Below are 14,598 nucleotides of genomic sequence, written 5' to 3'. Positions count from 1 at the left end.
GTTTTCTCTCAGCATTGTCAGCACCCAAAACACATACACTCAAAAAACATGACATAGTGTCTAAGAAGCTTTGCCAAAGAAATAATACTAATAATTGCACATTCTTTACACTCAACAGGAAAATCCAAACAATAAAAGCGGATTCAATCAAAGTTAACTCATTTTTATTAGAGAAACATTGATTCCATCTCTCGCACACACACAGGTCCAATACTAAGATCTAAGGGCAGCCCGGGCTTTGTCCAGGATGTCCTTTCTCATTCTTGGATAATTTGGATGAGCAGCCAGAACCTGTGGATGAAAGCAAACATGATTAATGGGATAAAAACAGTCTGAAGCTCTTAAAACTATAAACATCCACTGGTGTCTCACCTTATGACACACATCTATGGCATCAACATGCCTCTTAGCCTTTAAGTAGTTGAAAGCAAGCTTGTACCCTGAAATAAAAACAGACATTACATGTAAGAAATATTTCCTTAATCCCTTTTGTTCTTATAAACAGAACTTGACATGTGATTTCGGTGGACTTACCAATAGTTGGGTTAGTCCGATTTCCATATTTCCAAGCCAGTTCATAGTTGAGTGCTGCATCACGGAATGCCTGCTCTTTTTCCATTATGTAGCCCAGATATTCATAAGCTTTACAGCATGACTGTGGAAAAAAAGTGCAATTATTATCATAAAGTACTTAAAATAAAAGATGGCCTCTGCATTGTATTAAAAAAAAAAACCCTCACAAATCTAAATAAGGGGAAAAAAAGGTTTTTGTGAAATAAATTCCCTTAAATTGCTGTAAACCACATCATATCTAAGCAGTCACAATATTTGCAGTACTGACCTTGTTATGATTGAGGCATCGCTTCAAGAGGTCCCCGGCCATGTCATACTTCCCCGAATGGATGTAGATGTCTGCCAAGAGCAGCCAGCTCTTCTCAAACTCATCGGCGTCAACAATGCTCCAGTTCATTTTAGCTATGCGTTTGAGCTGGTTCCTGGCTCGGGGAGTTTGTTTTAGCATCATATAAGCTGTCGCCATGGCCAAAAGTGCTGGGACGTGGTCTTTCTGAATTCGACCATAGAATTCTGGTCAGACGAGGTTAATATGAAAACACCTCGCAACTGTCCTACTGCCATTTGTTTACACCAACACCATGCTAATGTAACTTCAGTACATAAAGTTAAATAATAAAATATAATGTTCTTTTAAAAATAAAATTCACAATACTGAACTACAAAATCCATTAAATTCAGCCTGACACAGTGTAATGTGCAGTTTATTACCAAACGGAATGATTGACAGTAATATGGAGCCTGAAATAATGCAAAGCTCCTGGTGTGGGTTTATTTACACAAGAGATAGTGATGTAAATCATATGCACCATCTGGAGTTTACTTACCTCATTGTTTGCGATCTCTGTAAAAACACTGAGGGCTTTCTCAACATTGACCTTCTGTTTAGTTGCCAGAAAGCAGTAGTTCTCCAGGATGTGGAGCTGGATGTGTCCGCCCGATGTCTGAGGCTTTAACTCCTTCAGCAGCTTCTCGGCTGTTCTCACAGCAAGCTGCTCTGACTCCTGCTTCTCTGTGGAGTTCCTGATGAGAAACAAAAGTGAACACTAGAAGTCTGTGGGTTTAAAACACACGAGTGAATGTGCCTTATAGAGTCTATTCTTTCACTTGTAAGCTCCTACTGCTGCTCACCCAATTTCACCGTCTAAATTTTCGAATACTTCTCCTCCCATGGTGTCATTGTCAGGGTTTAGGTAGATTTCAATCATGTTATACACAGCGTTTTGACCCCAATCATTGTCTTTCCGTGCTTTGTTGAAGTGTCGCAGAGCATCATTAGGAGCTCCTGTATACCTGAGCAGCAAGCACAAGTTTAATCACATAATGCACTAAACTTGAAACAGATGTCGCCATAAAGTCGAGGAAACCCTCTTCCAAACTTACCAAAGATAAAGTCCTCTGCAGTAGTTGAACCCAGGGTCAAACTTAGTCCTGGAAGAATGTTTTTCTGCCATATCAAGAAATCTGGGGACTTCTTCCAACTTCCCAGCCCTCCTCAGCAAGTCAATAAGACGTGAAAGAGTTGGGTAGTTGTCTGAAACAAAAAGTCTAAGTTCTTATGCTTTCCATTTAGAGAAGGTTAAATCATCAATTAAAATTTACATTCAGCAGAAATTTGTGTTTCAAAACAAAACAACAACAACCACAATAAAAAACGTGGCTTTGTTGCACCTGGTTTGCGCTCCAGGAGTTGTTGAAAGTGGAAAACTGCCTGTTCATAGTCTTGCTTCCTAAACATAATGTCAGCCATCATCTGAGGACAAACATATGTAAGAAATTAATTCTATTTGTCACTTCCAAAGAAGAGGTAATGGTCACAATTGTGGTGGCAGATAGACAGAACGAACCAGAGTTGCGTCTTCGTTAAACTGGTCATTCTTCAGAATGACGCTGCACTGCTCCTGGCACGCATCAACCTCATCCAGAGTGAGGTACAACCGAGCCAGCTCCAGCATCACCTAACAACACGGAGTGAATTCATTGAAATTAAGGTCATGTGACAGGATTTTTTGTGGAATAATAAGGCTCTCTGCTTAAATCAAAGTATCAACAATTAAGATCACAAAATTTTAAAAACACGAGGATGCGACACTAAAAGAGGCCAGAGCTTGTCAACCGCAGCTGCAGTGAGTACACAGAATGTTTTTGATTCAGCTGCACTGACCTTGCGATCAGTCTCACAATACACAAGAGCTTCTTTGTAGAATTTGACTGCTCTCTCATAGCCCCTCTGACTTGTGTAGTGTTTAGCGATCTCAGCACAGATCTCTGCAGCGAGCTGCTTCTGCATGGGGACGGCGTCAGGCTGCTCCAACTGCACCCGCTTCAGGACCTTGGCCTGCACATCACGGGCCTTCAAACAGCAAATCCACAATCTTATTATGGAAATAACAGCAGTAATAATCATCATCATTGTCATATCTGTAGAAACAAGTAAAAGATTACTGCAATTCAAAAAATGTTGCATTATTTCATGTTACTCTGTGTCTATCCTTTCAGGCACACCAGTAAGTAATGCTTGAAAATAATCATGAAAAACATTTATTTTACACAAAATGTGAAAAGATGAGTCAGATAACTGGAACCCCTTACTTTTTGTAGGGAAAGTAAAGCTTCCTCATTTTTGTCAACCTTATTTTGGATCTTTGCCAACAGGACCAGGTAACGGCAATCATCTGAGAGCACCGGTAGTTCATTCACTGGGTAGGTCCAAAGAAAAAAAGTCAAGTTAGAAAAACAACGGAACAAAAAATGATCAAAAACAATCAGTAAATACTTTTACTTACTAAAACATAGCAGAGAGATGTTTTGATTTGTTTTACAAATCCAAAACAGTTTGGCATTGCCATAAACAATATTTGCTAATATGTTCTTTACATCTTGGCATCAAAGTTGTTATACTGAAGCATTATTTGCATCATCACTTCTGTGTACAAACTATCCTCATGACTGGATTCTCTTGTTCTTTTTTAATGTGGTGTTTGAATTCAGGAGTTCACTGTGTATGTGAAAGTACTGTGACACCTAAAGTACCTGGCTCATGGGCTAGAGCTTCATGCAGGACTCTCTCACAGCGCTCATACTGCTTCATCTTCATCAGCAGCTCAGCCAGGTCATAGCGTAGGAAGTTTTGCTGCTCAGTTTTCAAGGCTGCTTCATAGTAATTTATTGCCTACGTAACAGCAGCTTTGTGTCAACACTGGTTTATATGCGAGTGAATTTTGTTTATCTTTCAATGAATGTACAAACAAACCTTGATGTAGTTATGTGTCTTGACCAGGGCTTTTCCAATCTTACTGGCTAAAGCACCATCTTTGGGGTTTTTCTTCAGAGCATGCTCATAAACCTCAATGGCTTTCTCTGGCTGAGGATAAAGACATGATAATAAGTGGTGTCAACATTTGTTGATAGTTTTAGGTTTTTGGAATTATTGTTATGGCAGTCTAATACATTGTATTATTTACAAAATGTGAATATTTGGTAAACACCCCATAGGCTGCCACATGCTTCTATTTAAGAGCTGATGGGAAAGTTGGACAAAGATACCATATCTGATTGTTGACTTGGGGAGATCTGATTTGGCTTTGAATGACACCATCTTACCCACAACCAGTGAATTAGTCAACATGACGGACCTTAGGGGGAGGCTTGGGTTGACCCATAAAAAGGTGATCATACCTCCTTGTCTTTGACTTAATGACTCAACTGAAACCAACTCTACATTCAACAGTATGTCACTTACATGCAGGCTTGTTGTGACCCTTTCCATTTTCAACCATTATTTATTTACCATAATTTTATCTTTCTGATGTGACTTTTGGGGTTTTTACCTGAATTTATCAGCGAGGGTTACTGTATATTTTTTGCATTAATCCTGTTTTAGTTAGCCTATTTTTTAAGCTTTTGCAGTGTTAAGAAATTACAATACCCAGTAGCTTCAGGTTATTTCAGTTTGTCTCATATTGTGGTCTAGCAGTTATTCCCCTTGCAAGTATAGGGATGAGAGGACTAAATAACCACTTACTATATTCATTTTAAATGTTCAGCTCAAATTATCTTACCTATTAATTAACATTGTGTGTCCTGCATGAATGTAAGAATAGTTTTCTTCAATTATTTAACCCATATCGCCTAGTTGATGAATATATTTATTTGCCTTTTCATATTAGGATTAGGATTAGCCTCCATTGTCAGGTTTAGGAGAAATTTGTTTTGGGCATTCGAGAGAAGCACGGGTGTTGCAGCAGCACACAGCCTCTCCACCTATACATGTACAGTTTACTAGTTAAGATTCAACATTCAACATTTATCACACACAGATATTGCACATTCCCCCGAATAAAAGCCATAATGGTAGATATTGCACAAATGCCCTATGCCAAAGTAGCGCACATTCCTCGTAATTAAAAGCGATAACTTTTACACACACACACACACACACACACACACTCTTTTAGTGTTCAGTATTTTGATTGATAGTGGAACTAAGGAAAACGTCTACCAGTTCTACTTACAGTTTGGTAAGCATACCAATTATTTTTTGAGACTTTTGATTAGGTTTTGGAGTTGTGATTTGAGCTTAACAGACAGGTTACCAAACCATGTGGTGATTCCATAATGAATAAAAGATTCAATGGCTGCCCTCTAGAATAATAACATAATGCCTCTATCCACTCCATGGACCCTGGGTCTTTGCAAAAAATGAAGAGGCTGACTGATTCGTAAACAAACAAACTATACATGATGGGGCCCTTTGCAACTGAGAATCAAAGTGAATACCTAAGTACTTGTATATTGATACCTGCTCACTCTTTATAGGTGAAACATTGTGTGGAAACTATTAACCCTGTTTCATCCTTTATACAGCCTACATAAAATACTGTGTCACAATCTTCAGCTGTAGTTCCCACTGACCTAGTGATAAGTAGTATTTTAATTTTGCTGAGCATCTGTTCTCTGAGCTACCATGCACTGGGTGATTTTTTTTTTAGATTAATCTAGTCCTAAACATAGCTTTTTTAAGTCTGTTGCTGTTTCAGGATTTTAACAGTTTGCTCTCCCTTTTCATTCTCAACACATTTTCCAGAATATTCAACTTTTTCTTTCTTATTTGAAATATCATCTTCAAAACTAGTGTATAGTTTTTGTAGGTTTTCCAAGGTTATGAACAAGATACATGCATCTTAGCTCTGCGAGTTGAGATGCTCACACTATCTGATTATAAAAGTTTGGGGCACCCTGTATCTTAACAATGTAATGTGAGTTGTAGGTAATCATTCAAGGCATAACCTTTTAGTTTGGTAGTTTACTTCACCAGAAATTTGGCCTTTTCCTGATCCACCTTAAAATTGACTCCTCTTACAGAAATTTTGGAGCATTTCTGATATGTTTTCTAAATTTTACAAAGAAGCATTCCCAAACTCTGTTTTATTATACTGCTCTCAACTGCAGAGTGGGGATTGGAAGAACGATGTCCTGTGTTCCTTTCAGATGCTAATCGCCCAAGATAATTCCTTGGTGAAGGACTTCAATACAGTTCCATCACTGCACATCAAAACGGAAAAAATCTGAACACTACAATGCTCCACTACATGAATAGCAAGAACAGAAATGTTGAAGTATAATGAAACTCAGAAAAGCAGTGATGGCATTACGCATTGGCTAAACATTTGCATAACTCCTCTACTTATAATCCAGCTTTTCAGTACAACTTTGAGTTTTGCTTTTTTGGAAAAAGGTATAAATGACTTGCTCAAAATAAAACTGTGATTACACAAACAATAATAAGAATTTAGTTATTTGAAGCATGCAGCACCTTTAAGGCCATTCTAGGTTGTCATGGAATACAGAAAACATCTCATAAGACTCAGTTGAATCACATTTCCCACTTACTTCTTGAATGTTCATATAGGCATCACCTAGTAAGAGATATGTGTGAGGGCTGGGCAGCTTCTCCACCATTTCTCTGGAGAAAAGACAGAGATACCACATCACATATGGTGTACTTCATTATGTAAACATACTGTATGTCTCTGCTGGTCTGAGGTTCAGTCACGCTTTACTGTGTCTCAGCTGTCAATACAAGTAGCATCAGAAACCAAGAGAAGATTGGAGGGAACTAGAAGACACGGTGCACAATTCTTCTTTACTGCATGAATGGCTTCGATTAAAATTGCTTTAAGTTTGTGGTCTTCTAAATCCTACTACAGGCTCAGCTGGATGACATTTGCATGATGACTGGATATCCTAGAGTCACGTATTTAATTAAGTTTCAGCCATCATGTTTAAGACAAACATTTACAATGCATTAGGTTTCAAATGGAGTGTATGCCTTCATATGTTCAGCTACTATCTTACATCAAGTTCACTTTTATATTCCAGTGTCCTTTTTTTTGTTCATTTGGATCCAAATTTGCTGCTCACCTGTAACAGCTTGCATACAGACGTTTCTCTTTTCTGTGGTTCAGATAAATGTCTGCCATTTTTTCCTTGGCTTGGATGTAGTAGGGCTGCTCAGGGGTAATGTTTCTGAGCATACTCAGTGCCAGCTCGGTGTCACCGCGCAGCAGGGCCAGGTCCGCATTGGCAATAGTGACACGTAACTCCTCAGGGGTGCCCGAGAACTCATTGATGGCATCTTGCATCACCTTTGCTGCTTCATGCTGAAATTTTAAATCAATTCATAAGCTAATACTGTACTTTTTTCTTCAAGGGCATGTATAGGTGGAAACCCAAAAGGAAGCATCATGTACTAACCTTCTGAAATCAAAACTCTTTACTTTACCTGTTCGCCATTGAGCCACAGGGTCTCAGCTAATTCCAAGAAGACAGAGACACAGTCAGCAGGACTCAGCTCAATCTTCTTACTCTTTGACTTGGATGAGGATCCAGCTCTTCGGACACCTGGAAGACTCATGGCCATTTGCAGTGTCTGAATAGCCTCTGTCAGTTCACCCATTTTCTTCTTAGTCTGAGCCTTGATCAGGTGGTATAAAGGATGTTCTTGAATCTGGAACGGGAAAGAAGTCATGATCTATTTGGACATGCAATCCCCTAAGTTAAACAATATCAATATTTTCAAGACATTGTACATAACACTGTTGTGAAATTATTGATTCAAGCAAGAAATAACATTCACCATAGAAATAATTTTGATCAGCCTGACTCAGCTGAACTGTAACTAATGACACTGACATTTATTCTGTATTAACCTGACTTCTGCTGTAACCACTGTAGCTTTTAATGAACCCAAACCTGGCAATGTAATCCCAACATTTCTGAACTGTTGGCATTTAATAATACACACTGATGTCTTGTCTCTGCTGACAATATCATCAAAGTTCCCCTCTGTGGACACAAAGCATATTTACTGGATGTGGCGTTATTCTTCCTTTCATCTACATTCTTTGCTGTATTAATATGCCTAGCTGAGGACAAGCTGATGTGCCAATAATTGTTACAGATAAAGGTGGTAGAGCTGCACTGTATTTGTACATTTTGCTGTGGGTCTAATAAGAGCCTGAATGCACGCTGTCTGATAAAGATTCAGCAGCCAATAATACTGTCATCTTGTTGGTGATCTTACCTCAAAGTTATGGCTGAGGCAGAGTTCAAGAGACTGGGAACACAAAGAGAAGTTACCCTGCAGCAGATGGATCTGTGCCATTAGCAGATGAGCATCTGCATGAGAAGGACACTGTTCCAAGCAATGATGTAGACTGCTCTGAGCAGCATCAGTGTCGCCTGAATGAACACAGAAGCGGTGCAGTTTAAATTAGCAACTGGAAAACAAAAATTCAAAAACACAATTAAATACTTGAAATGCATTGCTCACCAGACTGATATCTGACTTTGGCTAACAGGAAGATCCCTTGGAGGAGACCTGGCACAATCCTGACGACAGTATCCAACAATGTGGCACAGTGCTGGAGCCGAGGAGCAGGAGGCTGGCCCTGAGCTGGAGGCTAAAGCATGAAGAGTAAAAGTGTTATTTACTGCAAAGATTCTCAAACTTTTTAATGATGATTCTCATTAGAAGAGATTAAGCCTGAATACGCCCACCACACTATCCTGAAATGTGTGAAACACAATCATCAGTGGGCGAAAAAATGCATAACTGACTGAGGCTCTCTTGCACTGCCGAAATTGAAGGACCAACGGACACCCTTTCATTGATAGGTCTCCCGGTCGTACCTTAGCAGGACAAAGTGCAAGATACTCTTTGACAATCTCCAAAAGGAAGTCAGGGTTGAGCTTCTCAAAGTACTCCACTCCCAGCGGCAGACCCTGCAGTGTGGAGAAGTGTGTGTCCACTGCATCGTTCAGCAGGTTGGTCACCTCTTCCTGAGGACGGCGCTTTTTCCCCGCCAGAACAGCACGCAGGTACAGTAGCTCCTAATAGGGTGGGGAAAAAAAGAAATGAACTAAAAGAGAGAAAAGCAAACATTTTTGGATAAGAGGTTGAGGAAGACAGTGGAGAAGAAAATTTGACAAGGGGTACAAGATGGATCAAAGACACATGCTTAAAAACAAAGTCTCAGAGGAAGAATAACTGAGGAGTAAATACTGAAAAACCACTGGAACAGCTGTTTCTTCTCCTGTCAGATGCTCATTTAGAGCTTAACATATAGTTGTTTTTTTTTAAAGTAAAATAAATTATTCTAAACCAAGTTAAACCACTTTCTCTAGGATCCTCTTAATAGAGTAAAAAGACATTTCATGTTGTTGTCTGTGAGCATTTATAACAGACCTTACCCCCGATTTTCCAATAGATTGTTGAATCTCTGTAAGAAATTCCAACTGTTGTTCTGCATCCTCAAGGTGGCCCTCTATCAGCTGGCAACGAATTATTCCTAGGTAACAAAAAGTAAAACATGTAACATCTTCGGAATAAAATGTATGTATGGACCCTGAGTGTTGTACTGATAAGTGATCAATCATTGTAACATGTTACCAGTCAAAGCAGAAACACTGGTCTCATCTAAAGTCATGGCAGTCTTGTACCACTTCATAGCCTCCTTGATTCTGCCCTGAAGAATCATCTGGTAGCCCAACTCTGTGGCTAAATCTGAGTCCCCTGATGCCACAGAGAAGGCTCTTTCCACCATCCTGAACGTCTGCTCAATCACTTTCTCATTTCGTCCACACTTTAAGGAAACAAAAATGACAAGAACAGTGCTGAACTCCAAAATTCCACGCAAGACAAGAACATCTTTAAGAGAGGCCTAAATTGTACCATTAAGAATTTAGAGAGAATATTGAAAAATCCTCTTACAACACGAGTGAAGGCTAGAGACATTCTATAGAAGAGCTCAGGGTTGTGTGGTTCCAGAATATCCAAGTTGCTGATGAGGTTTGAAAGCTGCTTTACTGACTGCCAACAGACATATAAAACAATTTCTGTTAATTGACCACCACTTTGCCACGCTCAATCATAAATGCCAGTATTTACCATTTTATTTTGGTTCCTGCTGAATTGCATCCCTATGAGTTCAAAGTATGAACATGTGAAAATAGGTCAACTTTACCTCTGTAATATCTCCATCTCTACATAAAGAATGTAGAGCTAAGATCCGTAGTGACTCCAAGTTATTTTTATCCTTCTGTAAAAGTCTGAAACATGACACAAGGTGCTGTGAATGCAGTCTATCTCTTACACTTAATAAGCTTGGATTTCTTTGATTGATAGTAATAGAACATCTGATATGCTGCAGTACTGTATTGAGCTTCCAGCCAAATAAAATTAAAACTAAAAGGAATTGTGTGGGCTGCCAAGGAATGTAAAGTATACTGTATGCTACTTGGACCTCTCAGCAAACCTGAAGCTACAACTCCTTGAAATTATGTTAGACTTCTACACTTTGGCTCAAAGGCCTTTTTATGCTGTCTGAAACTGGCTAAGGTCCAGAGGGGCGAGCACAAACAATGGCTTAGTCAGTATGCACTGGTTTGAGGCATCATGCTAGTGTTTCATTTGCACTTGAATGCTGAACCATTTGTAAAGGCAGACTGTGCTTTTTCTTATATGCCTGGTGCTGATTTCAAATGTTTTTTGCACTTTCTGATCTCACCGGAGACATAACCCCTTCTTAAGATTCTTTGAGTCTAAGAAAGAGAGCTCAGATAAGCCTGCACTAAAAGAGAAGTTACCTCTGTGTTTGATTTGGGAGAAACCTCCTAACCACTTGAGCAATTACCTGTGGGCTGCGTCTATGGTTTGCTCCCAGTCTTGAAGGCTGAGCAACAGTTTCATCTTCTTGATAAGAGCAGGCAAGAACCCAGGGAAACTAACAATGACCTGGTTAACCATCTCCAATGCTCCGGAGTAGTTCTGACGATATTCATAGTATTGTGCCTAGGACAAACCAAACATCACTCTGGGTCTATCATATGCACAGGCAGGTAAAAAACAGGAATATACAGTCCTGGTTGAAATTATTGGCACCCCTGAATTTTAAGTGCAGAATTAAGAATATCTTCAGAAATAAATGAAAAGTAACCAATTTTGTTTAATCAGAATATTTAATAAAATGCCCAAAGTTAATGAACAAAAAAAAAGCTTTCAGATACTGAAATACAAAAATACAGACATAAAATTTATGCCTGTCACAACTATTGTTGCCCTCTTGATGAATTTAAATTAGTTCCTCAAACAAAATAAAAAACAAATAAGACTCACCTGTGCTTAATTTTCAGTGTTCACATGACCTGAAATAACCTATGAATGATAGTTTTGCTGCATAAAAAGGGGCTGTGGGGTTACAGTTTCTTCTTCACAGTGGCGAAGACAAGAGAGCTGTCTGAGAACATCAGAAATGCTATTATTAAAAAACATAACAATTCCAAAGACTACAAGGCAATCGCCAAAGATCTTGAAATCCCTGTTTCAACAGGTTGTAGTGTTATCAAGAAGTTTCACAAGCATAAAACTGTTAAGACGCTTCTCGGACGTGGCGCTACGAAGAAACTCAATGAGAGAAGTCTGTTGAGATTGACGCAGATTGTGGAAAAAACACCACGTAAGTAATCTAAAGAGTTTCAGGCTGACCTGGAGCAATCTGGAGCGGTGGTTTCATCCTGTACTATACGCCGCCCACACTAAACCAAGTAGGGCTCCATGGACGAAGGCCAAGGATGACACCATTATTGAAAGAAACGTAAGACTAATGTTTGCAAAAACTTTCATTGATAAGCCACAGTCTTTCTGGGATAATGGTCTATGGACAGATGAATCCAAAGTAGAGTTCTTTGGGAATGCAGTGAACCAGTTTGTTTATAGGTGACGAAGTGAAGCCCCTCAGGAAAAGAACACCCTACCTACAGTAAAACCTGCTGGAGCTTGTGGAAACTGCCGTAGGACTGCTTTGCTGCCTCTGGTACTGGAGGCATTGAACGTATCAAAGGAATGATGAAATCGGAGGGTTACCGAGGAATTTTAGGGCGAAATGTGCTATCCACTGTCAGAAAAACTAGGTTTGAGGTGAAGGTCTTGGGTCATTCAGCAGGACAAAAGAATGGTTGAAAAGGAAAAGATGGACTGTTTTAAACTGGCCAGCAATGAGTCCTGACCTAGATCAACAATGAAAACCTGAAATCTGCCATTGCAAAAAGGACTCCTGCAAACTTAAAAGAGCTTGAACGCATAGCAGAGGAAGAGTTGTAGAAACTACCAGCAGACAGGTACCAGAATCTTCTAGGTGGCTACAAGAAGGGATTAGAGGCTTTCATTGTTGCCAAAGGTCCTGCAACCAAATATTAATGAAGGGTGCCAGTAATTGTGTCTGGGGTACATTTTGTGTTTGTATTATTTCATAATTATGCAACTTTTGTTTTTTAATTTTCTTTTGTACCTTGGCCATTTCTTTTGTAACCTTGGCCATTTTATTAAATCTTTTGACTATACAAAATTGGTCAATTTGCATTTATTTTCTGAAGTTATTCTAAATTCTGTACTTAAAATTCAGGGGTGCCAATAATTTCAAACAGGACTGTAAGTCTGTTACTATTCAATATGAATGAAACACCTAAATGCTTTAAGGAAATAACCCTATCAGGAGAAACCAAGGAAGTAATATCTCCAAAGTTATATTAGAATAATCCAAATAATACAGTCAAAGTGAACTGAAAGATATTTCCTGTGGTGAATGGAACAGCTGAAGTAAATAGTAAAAATACACCAATCACAGTTTTGGCAAGTGACACATTAAGTCAAGCACTAAGTCAGTTACAGACACAATAAATATTGTATGAGGCATAGGAAATAGGAGAACTAATAGCATCATAATATTTTCAGCTGTGGTCGAAGAAGACGATTCAATTGTAATTTGTATTGCCCATCTCACCTTTCCCATCAGAGCAAAAACATCTGCTCTCTCTTTCAGTCCCTCATCAAAGTATTTTCCAGCCTTCCTGGCGTAGGCATCTTTACCAGATGTCACATCTATCCAGGCTTTCAGGATTGTTCCCTGAACGACAAATATCAACGTAAATTTTCCAAAAGTCAGTTCATTCACTTAAATGCTTTGCATAAAAATGGAAAAATAATACTCATGCATTTCTCAAACATATGACCTAAGTATCTTACCTCTCTAGAGCCACTGGAGAGTTTGATCATTCTCTCTGTGTACTCCCTTGCCTTGTCATTTCGCCCCAACAGCCATAGAAACATCCCAGCATAGTAAAGACTCTTGGGAGATGCACTTTTACGATCCTCTTTGACCTTTGCATCAAGTTCTTGAATTACTTCTCTGTCTGTGAATACAATGAAACTTACTAGAATATTTTCAACAAGTGTGTCCAGTCCTTTAAAACAGTCTGATCAAACAGCTGTGACATGAATGAAAGGACTACTGTATGCTGGATTACCTGGGTTTGTCTTTTTTTTCTCAGCATAGACAAGAGCCATCAATGTGCAGAGAGATACATCTCGACTATCTCTTATTCTGTCCAACTCTACTGAAGCTTCTTGAATTTGATCTGTAGTAAAATAGCGACATAAGTGCATTTGTGGCAGATGGCAAAGAGACACTAGTCTGACCAGAGAAGGGTAATGCTATTATTTTATTTGATTCTTTCAAACTTACCTTGCATTAAGATACCATATGCATGGAAAAAACTGTAGACAGGATCATTGCTGAATTTCCTCTGAGCAGCTGTTGCAGCGTTTACAGCGTGATTGAAATACTTTTCATAGCAGTAGTACCTGATCAAAGCCTGTGTAAAAATATAAAAGGTACTGCGTTTGTATATATTTAAAGGATATGATGATAGCAAAATACGGTTTGTGAAATACGCTCTCAGTCACATGCTGCAATCATTATTTTCATAACAGAAAAAAGTAACATGCAAACCAAAGTTAAAAGAGGAACCCTGCTGCGTTTAGCTTTAGTATATTTTAGCTAGTACATCATTAACGTTAGCCGATATCATTCCTCGCGCACAGCTATTGTTGCTGTTGAACGTTTATTGAGGTCTTACGGACAGTCCTCTCTCGTGTATCGCTAACCACTTCTCTGTAAATTTCGCCACACTCCCAACAGGCTAAACTGTAGCATTATTGTAATATTAGGTTTCCGCTGACTTGAACAAGGTGCTGTATCACTAAAACGTGCCCTTACAAGCGTTGTCTCTTCATCCTCCATCTTGTCTGAGACGCTTTGTGCTTAAACAGTAACCAACTAGAAAATAACTACCGATTTACTTCGTTTGCATTGTACGTTAACTAAACAACTACATAATTGCAGTTTTCGTTGTGGTTTTTCGCCATCTTGCATCAACTCCTTTAGCGTTGCCTGGTAACTTAGTTACGATTACATATAGAAGGGGTATTTTCCACTGAGTTTTCCTTTCAGGCACCGCCTGCACGCCGGCTGCTTGTATATCTCGTCTCCTTCAGGATTATTGGCAGAGCTAAACCCTAACCATAGTTAATACTGTTTCTGAATATCTGAATATTTTATACGTAAAGTTTGTTAGGCGATGACTGGTACTGTGTTTTAAGTTTGTCAGCCTGTTAGGAAGCCCGGC

The 14,598-nt window shown here is 39.1% G+C and overlaps 1 protein-coding gene across 3 annotated transcripts; it reads right to left on the bottom strand.

Moving 5' to 3' along the window:
* Nucleotides 1-147: 147 nt before the first annotated feature.
* Nucleotides 148-14,598, bottom strand: ttc21b (tetratricopeptide repeat domain 21B). Of its 3 annotated transcripts, none has more exons than XM_040148981.1 (29): nt 14,190-14,598; nt 13,656-13,785; nt 13,438-13,548; nt 13,157-13,323; nt 12,915-13,037; nt 10,770-10,927; nt 10,101-10,185; nt 9,848-9,946; nt 9,527-9,719; nt 9,328-9,425; nt 8,767-8,967; nt 8,408-8,537; nt 8,159-8,316; nt 7,358-7,582; nt 6,997-7,235; nt 6,466-6,538; nt 3,827-3,937; nt 3,607-3,745; nt 3,166-3,272; nt 2,738-2,926; nt 2,421-2,531; nt 2,245-2,326; nt 1,957-2,107; nt 1,705-1,866; nt 1,401-1,596; nt 842-1,066; nt 535-655; nt 373-440; nt 148-291 (listed from the first exon to the last, which is right to left on the bottom strand). In XM_040148981.1, exons 1-29 carry the CDS (start codon nt 14,211-14,213, stop codon nt 214-216), a joined length of 3,954 nt encoding a protein of 1,317 aa, XP_040004915.1. In that variant the 5' UTR covers nt 14,214-14,598; the 3' UTR covers nt 148-213. The 3 variants fall into 3 exon arrangements, with proteins under 3 accessions (XP_040004915.1, XP_040004916.1, XP_040004917.1); XM_040148982.1 differs by lacking the exon at nt 14,190-14,598 and adding an exon at nt 14,050-14,147; XM_040148983.1 differs by lacking the exons at nt 10,101-10,185; nt 10,770-10,927.

Source organism: Xiphias gladius, chromosome 16 (genome assembly GCF_016859285.1).
Source record: "Xiphias gladius isolate SHS-SW01 ecotype Sanya breed wild chromosome 16, ASM1685928v1, whole genome shotgun sequence".
In the NCBI taxonomy this organism is placed as follows: domain Eukaryota; kingdom Metazoa; phylum Chordata; class Actinopteri; order Istiophoriformes; family Xiphiidae; genus Xiphias; species Xiphias gladius.
The sequence above is the reverse complement of the archived record's forward strand: the minus strand, read 5'-3'. Positions and strand labels throughout refer to the sequence as shown.